Genomic DNA, 10,278 nt, shown 5'->3' on the forward strand with positions numbered 1-10,278 from the left:
GGCAGAATATGTAGCAGCTACACAAGCCAGTAAAGAAGCAATTTGGTTGAAGATGCTATTGGAGGAGCTTGGGCACAATCAAGAGTATGTCTCTCTGTTTTGTGACAGTCAAAGCGCCTTGCATTTAGCAAGGAATCCAGCATTTCATTCAAGGACAAAGCACATACGAGTTCAGTACCATTTCATTTGTGAAAAGGTGAAAGAAGGGACGGTAGATATGCAGAAGATCTATACCAAAGACAACATAGCAGATTTCATGACAAAAGCGATCAACACTGATAAATTTACTTGGTGTCGATCCTCTTGTGGTCTGTCAAAAATGTAAGCAACATGATGGTACAAGGTAGAAAGAATGGTGTGATGATATGATTGTTCCAATCAAATCTTCAAGTGGGAGATTGTTGAAAATTGATAAATTCCCACCGAAAGTTGGAATTGGAAAAAATCAATTCCACCTAAAACTTTGAAAAAGGGAATGGTAGGCATGAATTAGGTGTTGAATATTTTGAATGGAAAAATTAATTTTAGTCATTAGACTTTAGGGTATTTACAAGATTAGTCCTTAAAATTTAACTATAAATACCCTAGCTCATTTAGTTTCAAAATCATCCCAAAGCATTCTAGCTTTCTTCCAATACTAGAGAGAATTTAGAGAGTTTCTTGAGAGTTGTTTTCTCTTTTTTATCAAGAGAGAATTATCATTGTTTTCTCCTTGGTAGACCGAGAGAAGTTGTAATTCCTATTTTCCCATAGTGAAATTCTTCTACCGTTGCCCGTGGTTTTTACCCTATTTTATTTAGGGATTTTCCACGTAAATTTTGTGTCTCTTTTTATCTTTATTTTTATATTCTCAAATTATCAGTTGTGATTTTGCTCTATCCGATAGCAGTCTTCCGCAACATGGTGTTGCAAGCAATCCCGACTAGGGTTGTAAACGAGTTAAGTTGAGCTTGAGTATTGTTAAATTCAACTCGTTTTGAAAGTTTTAAAATGGAACTCAACTCGATTTTAAAGCTCGCGAGCCTAAAATTTTCAAATTCAAATCACACTCGAAACTATAATTCAAGCTCGATGATATGATATCACCAATGGCAAGGACCCGGAGGAGTTCCCTAGTGGACCTATTACACGTGCAATGGCCAAAAAATTCCAAGCAACCATGGAGAATTTACTTTGTTAAGCATAGGACATGAGGAAAGGAAACACCAAGCTTAAGGGAGGACCTTCATCTTTTACATGTAAATGAATTTGCATGAGTATTTAAGTTTTCATGAATTAAATTCACCATGAATAAATAACATGTTATTTCATTCAAAGCATATAACATTAGGTTTATTTAAGCATGTAGTTTCTTTATGAAAGATACTCCATTCAAGTATACTTTTCATTCAATAAAACTAGTTCATTAATCAAGCTAGCTCCTTTAATGTTTGCATAGCATGATTATTTTTATTTTATTTTCAAGCTTGAACGTGTACTACTTTGTGTCTAACTGTATTGGACGTTTGGATGAGCTTAAACCAAGGAGAAGCCTTTCACCTTCTACATAAGAGACATGCATTAAAGTTTATCATTCAAATCCTTTCTTTATTACCAATTTGGAGGTGCATGGACGTTTTGGATGAGTATGAACCAAAGGAGAGCCTTTTTTATATGGAAGACAAGCATACAAGTCTATCATTCAAGTCTTTTTATCATCACTTTGGAGAATTTTCAAATTATGCAAGGGACATGCAATGAAGGCCTTCTTAATTCATATTATTATAACATTCAAGAAGGTTAAATAGCACGAGAATGAGCATAGAATTCCAAGTGACACTCCCCTTTGGACATGAGGTTGTCTAAATACATCAAGTGTCCACATTCATTCTCTTTTTTTCCATAAGAAAGCAAGTCATAGAATTTCAAGAGTCATCCTCCCTTTGGACGAAATTTTGTCTATATTCAACCTAAATAAAGTCCAAATTCATCCTAAATACTCCAGAATATTCAACTATCAATGAAGAAGAGAAGAGACAAACCATTTAAGTGCATTCAATACCATTAAGATGAAGCATTCATCATCCTTTGTAAGACTCTTCTTATGGTGCTTATGATTACTATAAATAGGACCTTCCTTTCATTGTAAACACACAATTTGATTAATATAATTCCTCTTTTGGGAGTTATTTTCTTTGTAGTTCTTTGAGAACTTTATCAGCTTCAAATTTACTCTTGTGGTCTTCATCTATTCTATTCGTTTATAACGTTGGTTCCTACCTTCTTTATAGCTAGTGGATAACATTCCATCATCTACCACTTCAATTCCTTTTATTATATTGTTGGTTCCTAGCTCCATATAGCTAGTGGGTCACAATCCGCCTTCCTATCATCCCTACAAATTCACATTCATATCACTATTGCTATCATATTTCATCATTTCACTTAGACTATAACTCCATCACTTTCCATACTACAACCCTTACCTTCATAACAACAATCATTTTCATTTTCGGTTACTTTTATCTTATCCAAATCTTTCATTTTATATAAACTTATCATTTCATTCAAGTGTCGATTCAAGTTACAAATTATGACGCTTACTAGAATCACGATCGGATAATATCATATATGACTCGGATATCACAACCGGATTCATATCAATCGAAAAAGATTGAAATAAAAAAAGCTTAAATTTAACTTGGTTGAAACTCAAGCTCAAACTCGAACCTTAAGTACATAAAAAATCTTATACCGCATTTTAAAAAATCAACACATAAATATTAATACCATTAATAATTTAATTTTTTTTGAAATAATTTTTTAATAAATTATCTTTTTTGAATTGCTCTCGAGCTTTTCGAATCGAGTATCAAGTAGCTCTTTAAGAACTCAAGTTGAGTTCGAGCTCGAGTTGAACTCATTTCAGTTGAACATTTATCGATCTTTGACTGGATCCAATTCAAATAACTTACAATATGCTTCGTCTCATTTCTTAATCCCAACATATGGTATGATGATATTATTAATTTATATTTTTCTTTTTAAGTTACAATTACAAACAATACAATTCTTACAACCATAACCAGAATAAATTTGATAATTCAATATTTATTTTTAATATTTATTAAAAATCTTTAACATTTTTTGTTTAATCATTATTAACATGTCGTTAGAGGTGTTCAAAAGGTTAATTCGACTACCGATCAAATCGAATTTTCATTAACCGAATTAACTGAATTTTTTTTCATTAATCGTTAATCGAAACAATTTTTTTTAAAAAATATAAATCGAATCGAACAAAATTTGGATATTTCTGTATGTTAACCAAATTAACTGTTTTTAAATTTCAAATAGATTAATTTGAATATAATAGAGGTATTTTTTATTTAGATATTAATAATGAGTATAGTGTGAATAAAAAAAATTGGGTCTTAATTTTTAATGAGTTTAAGCTTAAAATAAATATTTAATATATATATATATATATATAATATTAAATATTTAATAATTTCGGTTAATTAATCGATTTAAAATCAAATTATCCATTAACCGAATATTAAAAAAATATTAACTGTTCCTCGGTCAAACTAATTCGATGGCGGACCGAATTAAGCGAACTAATTCAGTTCGATCGTTTAATTCAGTTAAAACTAAAACGTGAACATCCCTGCATGTTGTATTAGGATTTATCGATGATGTATGAGATTTATATCCCATGACATAACCCATCCATTAAGCATTACTTTCACTCAAACATTAACTATTACCTTAATTTTCTGCTTTAACATAACGGTTAAACTTTTTTTGTTCTTCCCCTTACTATTAATTTTCTTTCACATTGGCCACCATTATCTACTCGTTACTTATTATTACTACGTTGGTTCCGAGTCTTACGTGAGGACCTGGCTTAGCGGCCTTGGCTTACGCCCCTTGCTATGAAACAATCTCAAACTAAAACTGTCATTGCCATTTTCGGTTTCTTCTCTAGTTTGTTCATCCTTTTTGGTTTTGGCTTTTGAATTCCATCGTTTTCTAGACCTCAGCAACCATGTTTAAGGCCAAGGCCAATGGCATCACCAAGGAAGTCATTCGCTTGGAGTGTGAATCCGTTATTCCCACTCTCAAGGCGAAGATCATCATGACTCTCTCCAATCTCATTCGTACGTACCCTTCTCTTCGCCCTCTTGTTATCTACGTTTTAATGGCATCTTCTTCGAGTTCCAAACTCTGTTTTTTCGTGTGTTGCAGAACAAAGTTCGGATCGGGCCGAGTTTGTAAAGTTCTGCAAGCGAGTTGAGTACACGATTCGAGCTTGGTATCTTCTTCAGTTTGAGGATTTGATGGTAAACATGAGTCTTCAATCGTTTTGCATCTTTATCTTTTTTTTTTCTGATTTCGGTTTAAATTTTATGGTGTCTGATTTTGTAGCAATTATTCTCCCTCTTTGACCCTGTATATGGAGCTCAAAAATTGCAGCAGCAGAATCTAACTCCCGCGGAAATTGATGTACTTGAGCAGAATTTCTTGACATATTTATTTCAGGTATTCTTCTTGCTTACAATGGAACAAAAAGAAACACTAACCGGCCTATGTAGTCACAGTCAAGGTTCATGTCTAAGAATAACATGCATGCCTTGATGTGCAAGTAACTTTTCATTCGAATGACCCGGATTTTGTTTATCATCATGTTGGAAGTTGGATTTCCATTTGTTTGGTGTGCAGGTTAAGGATAAGAGTAATTTTGACCCGGATTTTGTTTATCATCATGTTGGAAGTTGGATTTTCATTTGTTTGGTGTGCAGGTTATGGATAAGAGTAATTTTAAGATAGTTTCGAACGAGGAGATTGACGTTGCAACTGCAGGGCAATATCTTCTTAATCTCCCCATAACAGTTGATGAATCAAAGGTCATCTGCAGCTTCATGTGTTATGCGTATTATCTGAACACTATAATGTGGATTCTCTGTCTTACATCATGTTTTTTTATTGAATTCAGATTGACAAATCACTTCTAAGGAAATACTTTGCTGATCATCCCCAAGATAACCTTCCAGATTTTGCTGATAAGGTTGTGAATCACAAATTTAGCATAGAAATTGCATTATTCTCGATAAATGTTCATCGAACATATGTGTAATGCAAAGCTGATTCAGTACTATATCAAACTAAGAAATTTTGGAAATTAGTTTGGACACTCTCTTTGACAAGCGAAGTGTGATTCTTTTGTGTCTAGTACGTTATCTTCAGACGTGGGATCGGAATTGATCGAACAACAAATTTTTTTTACCTGGAGAAGGTAGACCTTATCATTGCAAGTATTTGGGCACGTCTTATGAAGCGAATCCGGTGAGTATATTCTGGACAGTCATTACTTTATATCAGTGCTTATGGCATATTCTTGGTGAATGTTACTTTTCTCCGGTTTTACGAAATATCTTGGAATTAATATTAGTAGTAGTAGATTAAGGTGATGTTTAGCCATTTAGCAGTCATCATTTTCAGGGGTCCTAAATTGTTAGCATACTGCATAAAGTTAGAGAAGATGCTCTGAAAGTAAGTGCTCCATGCACAGGTTGGACAAGATTTTCGGCAAAACGGGAAGGGCGCGTAAGAAAGTGCCAACGAAGGATGAGGACATTAGTGAAGAACTATATGTTGAGCGCATCCGTCTCGAAAAAATGGAACTAAGGTTGTGAAATTGCAATCTCTATATGCTGTTGTCTTAATATGCTGGTGTTGTTTCTACTAAATAACTTTCTTCTTCCAGCTTCCAGAACTTGGTTACCAAGACCACAATTCAAGAACCTACTTTTGAGAGGATAATTGTTGTTTACAGGTACTGTCTATTGCATCTTATCATTGGATACCGAAATACAAGTTTTCAACTACCTCTAAAAAGTATGGTGAAATTCCAGGAAATCGAGTGGAGGACCGGAAAAGGATCGAGGAATACATGTAAAACATTTCAAAAACATACCTATGGCAGATCTGGAAATAGTCCTTGTGAGTCTCTCTTATAAGCTCTTTTGTGCTCAAAGTTGTTATATGAAGTGTTAGTGTGGATCATTATACATTTTGTGTGCTTTTTTAACAGCCTGAAAAGAAAAACCCTGGATTAACTCCTATGGATTGGGTCACATTCATTGCCTCTGCTGTAGTGGGACTGGTCAGTTAAGCAATCATCTTTCTCAGCTCATTTCGTGTTCGCTCCACCGGTTCTTATGGAATTTATATTAACACGCAAAGCCCTTCTTCACAGGTTGCAGTGATTACTTCCCTTGAAATGCCTAAAGCTGATCTTTGGGTCATTTTTGCCATTTTGTCAACAGTGGTTGGTTACTGTGCTAAGACTTATTTAACGTAAGTTTTCGTCCATCTTCGGTGAATATGCATACCTATATATATCATATGAGGAAGTATTTTATCCTATTTATATGCTTGGAAAAGTATCAGATTGATTGTTTCTCATATTGCCATATAGGTTTGAAGCAAACATGGCTGCATATCAGAATCTAATAACACAATCCATGTACGAAAAGCAACTCGACAGCGGAAGGGGCACTTTGCTTCACTTGTGTGATGATGTGATTCAACAGGAAGTAAACTGTTTTCTTTCTTCGTCTCTATTTCAAGTAGATTTGTTGGTCACAACCAATGCAAACAACAGTCTGATGTTGATTGCAGGTGAAAGAGGTAATCATTGCGTTCTTTGTACTAATGGAGCAAGGTAAAGCCACCTCCAAGGTATGGTTGCATATATTGGATACTGCACGAGGATTCGAAGAGGTAAATGGACTAGATTGCATAATGTGTTTGATAACTGGTGTAGGAATTGGATCAACGATGCGAGGATCTACTTCGAGAGGAGTTCGGAGAGAGCTGCAACTTTGATGTGGATGATGCACTTGCAAAGCTAGAGAAGTTGAAAGTTGTTAATAAGGTCCTTGGTTATACAAATACATATATATATAGATACATAGATAGATGATATTCATTTGTTTTGGTTTAAGTTAAAGAATGTATGAACTGGTTTATGAAATGCAGGATCCTACAGGGAAATACGCCTGTGTGGGTTTGGCACGAGCTAATGAGATAATTGGTGTGACCACTGAAGAAGTAGTGCTCAAGGCAAAAGAGAGTACCCTCGAATGTTGATTCATGCCAGCGTTCTGCCTTGGTAAGTTGGTAGTTTCTTGCTGATTGATTTTTAGCTCGGTTAACATCGTTGTTCTAACTAGATTATGCAGCTTTTCGTTCTCCTTTCGGTTTCAGATGGAAGGGCATGTGTTGTTGCGTTGGTGGCAACCAGTTTTTCGAGTTGAATACTAAGTAATTAACAACATTAACAAGCATGCTTTCTACCTTGTTGAATTTCATTCAAATCCAGGAAGGAAAGAAGGAAGGTGCTTGTAAATTTACTCATTTGTTCTTTGGAAAAAATTAGTAGGGCGTTGAGTTGAGTTGGAGTAATGTTTAAATAGTTCAGTATTACAATGTTTTCTATAAATTTGACATAAACTTAATTTAATTACTAAACTTTATTTTCATTCTATTTTGATAACTAATTTTTTTTTTTAATTTAATCACTAACTTTATTTATTGATTAGCCAAATTTTCAGTGCATCACATCACAGTTGATCGAAGAAGCCGAAAAAGCAAAAGCTTCTGTGTGCAACTGGTTTGATAGTTTGAAATAGTTCATAAAATTTGCTCTTTAAGTGAGGAAATGTAAACAAGGATGAATGGTGTTGGATGTTGTGCTACGGGGTCATTACCCTACTTTCAAAAGACATGTCTGATGGGATATGAATCATCACCATTACCGTTTTTAAACTTCAGGACCTTCATTTTTTTTTACGATGTGGGATTAATATCCTCTCCATGGCGTTACAACTGCAGAAATGTAAACAAGGATGAATGGTTTTGGATGTTGTGTCACAGGATCATTACCCCATTTTCAAAAGACATGTCTGATAAGATAAGAATCATCATCATTACGTTTTTTAAACTTCAGGACCATTTTTTTTTCACGATGTGGGATTAATATCCTCTCCATGGCGTTACAAGTGTGGAAATGTAAACAAGGATGAATGGTGTTGGATCTTGCACCTTGACCTTCTATTCAATTTCAATGAAACAGATTATTAGAGAATGTATGTATCCCACATTACATTACAGATTATATGGTAGCCTTGACAAAAGGAGAAATTGTGGAAACCTAAAGAATAAATGAGGTGAGCCTGCAAAAATCAACCATCAATCCCATTATTATGCATATCTATATATATGATAGCATTGAAATCACTTCCAGTTATTGGCAACAATGTCAGCCAAATCCACAACCCTTTGAGAGTAGCCCCACTCGTTGTCGTACCAAGCAATCACCTTAACCATGTCATCTCCCATGACCATGGTGAGTGATGCATCGATGGTGGAGGACACATCGGAGCACCTGAAGTCAACCGAAACAAGAGGTTCTTCGCATACCGAAAGAATACCGTTCAGCTCTTTCTCTGCACTCTCTTTGAAAGCAGCATTCACCTCCTCAGCGAAGGTCTTCTTCGAAACTTGGACAACAAGGTCGACCACTGACACATTTGGTGTTGGTACACGCAATGCAATACCGTTGAGCTTGCCTTTGAGAGTAGGGAGTACAAGGGCCACAGCCTTTGCAGCACCGGTTGAAGTGGGGACAATGTTGAGAGCTGCAGCTCGTGCACGCCTGAGGTCACGGTGACTAGCATCGAGCAGCCTCTGGTCACCGGTGTACGAGTGAGTTGTAGTCATGGTTCCCTTGATGATACCTGTCATACACATTTCGTTAGTATCGCTTGTCGAAAGCGTTATAATTCTCATAATAGACATAGTTAAAAGGAATTACCAAACTTCTGGTCTAGAACCTTGACGAAAGGAGCAAGGCAGTTGGTGGTGCAAGAAGCATTGCTGATAATGGGCTCATCTGGGTTGTAGGTGTCAGCATTAACCCCAACAACATAGGTGGGAATGTCACCCTTACCTGGGGCAGTAATCAGCACTTTCTTGGCTCCTGCTTGTATGTGCTTACCTGCACCGTCTCTATCGACAAACACACCGGTTCCTTCGATAACAAGGTCGATTCCCAAGTCCCTATAATATCATCATCAACGTTATCAAACAATTGTTAGTTCACATGAAGATATGAAATTAGAGACTCTTACCCCCATGGAAGATTGACAGGGTTGCGGTTGGAAACGACCTTGATAACCTTGCCATCGACAGAGATACCATCTGTACCAACAGGCTGCACATCGGCGTCGAAGATGCCAAGTGTAGAGTCATATTTAAGAAGGTGAGAAGCCTGCTTAACACCACCGGTGTCATTGATGGCAATGACATCCAGTGGGGAGTCCTTACGACCATGCCAGCACCTCAAGAAGTTCCTTCCAATTCTACCGAACCCGTTTATCGCCACCTTTAGCTTCGCTTCCACAACCCCTTTCCTGTATCCGCCATTATTGCTTCCCAACTACAAACACATTCTAAATCTAAAAAACTTTAACCAGAAGATTAAGCATATAATGGTCCAGTACATCATACATGGTTTGAACTAAAAGGGTCTTACTCTTAACTCTTAATCCATTTACAGCTATAAACTCACATGCATCATTAATAAGAAAGTATAATAAACTCACAGAAGATGTCTGGAAAGCAACGAGTGAAACGAAGTCCTCGGAGCCTTTCCTGGAAAACGGAAGGCTACCGGCAGAGTTGTGTAGGCCGGAGAATTCAGCAAAAGCAAGACACTTTCCTTTCGCCTAAAACAAAAAAGAAACAGTGGCTGGAGCAGCATGCAATGGCATCACTAATAAAACTAAGAGCAATGAAACCGAACCTGAACAAGTGGTTTGGCTACAGAAACAGTAGCCGAGGCCATGGTGTTGTGTAAGAAAGAGAGAGACAGACAAGACGATGACAGAGGTTTTGGTATATATGAATAAGTAGAAGAGAGCAAGAGTAATCGGTGGATGAGTAGAATCGGGAATGATGGGATGAGATTACGGATAGGATAGAGAAGGATAGCCTCTTCTTCAATGTATGGTGGCTGTTTTGAGTCTTTTCTTGTGTCCCTCAATGATCATAGATTTCCCATCAACCCATATTATTTTTTGATCCCGCTGCGTATTTAGTCATTCAATTTTCACTTTGATTTTGTTTTAATTATTTAATATTCTTTTAAAATTATATTTAACGTTGTATATTGATTTTGTTTTGAACACCAATTATTAAAATATAAACAGAAGTGAGTGATTTTTTTTT

At 36.0% G+C, this 10,278-nt stretch overlaps 2 protein-coding genes across 2 annotated transcripts; one reads left to right on the forward strand and one right to left on the reverse strand.

The window, feature by feature from the left end:
- The first annotated feature begins 3,858 nt into the window (after window positions 1-3,858).
- Window positions 3,859-7,137, forward strand: LOC120185762. Its single transcript, XM_039189891.1, has 15 exons — window positions 3,859-4,142; window positions 4,231-4,325; window positions 4,411-4,524; window positions 4,785-4,889; window positions 4,979-5,050; window positions 5,216-5,328; window positions 5,555-5,671; window positions 5,750-5,818; window positions 5,898-5,985; window positions 6,077-6,148; window positions 6,242-6,342; window positions 6,464-6,581; window positions 6,667-6,726; window positions 6,812-6,922; window positions 7,027-7,137. Exons 1-15 carry the CDS (start codon window positions 4,031-4,033, stop codon window positions 7,135-7,137), a joined length of 1,458 nt encoding a protein of 485 aa, XP_039045822.1. The 5' UTR covers window positions 3,859-4,030.
- A 989-nt stretch (window positions 7,138-8,126) lies between these two features.
- LOC120185813 (glyceraldehyde-3-phosphate dehydrogenase A, chloroplastic-like) lies at window positions 8,127-10,056 on the reverse strand. The gene is made up of 5 exons (XM_039189922.1): window positions 9,854-10,056; window positions 9,654-9,776; window positions 9,180-9,487; window positions 8,864-9,108; window positions 8,127-8,786 (listed from the first exon to the last, which is right to left on the reverse strand). The coding sequence occupies exons 1-5, from the start codon at window positions 9,893-9,895 to the stop codon at window positions 8,284-8,286; spliced, it is 1,221 nt and encodes a 406-aa protein (XP_039045853.1). The 5' UTR covers window positions 9,896-10,056; the 3' UTR covers window positions 8,127-8,283.
- Window positions 10,057-10,278: the final 222 nt, after the last annotated feature.

This window comes from Hibiscus syriacus, unplaced genomic scaffold, assembly GCF_006381635.1.
Source record: "Hibiscus syriacus cultivar Baekdansim isolate YM2019G1 unplaced genomic scaffold, ASM638163v2 tig00113124_pilon, whole genome shotgun sequence".
NCBI classification, from domain to species: Eukaryota; Viridiplantae; Streptophyta; class Magnoliopsida; order Malvales; family Malvaceae; genus Hibiscus; species Hibiscus syriacus.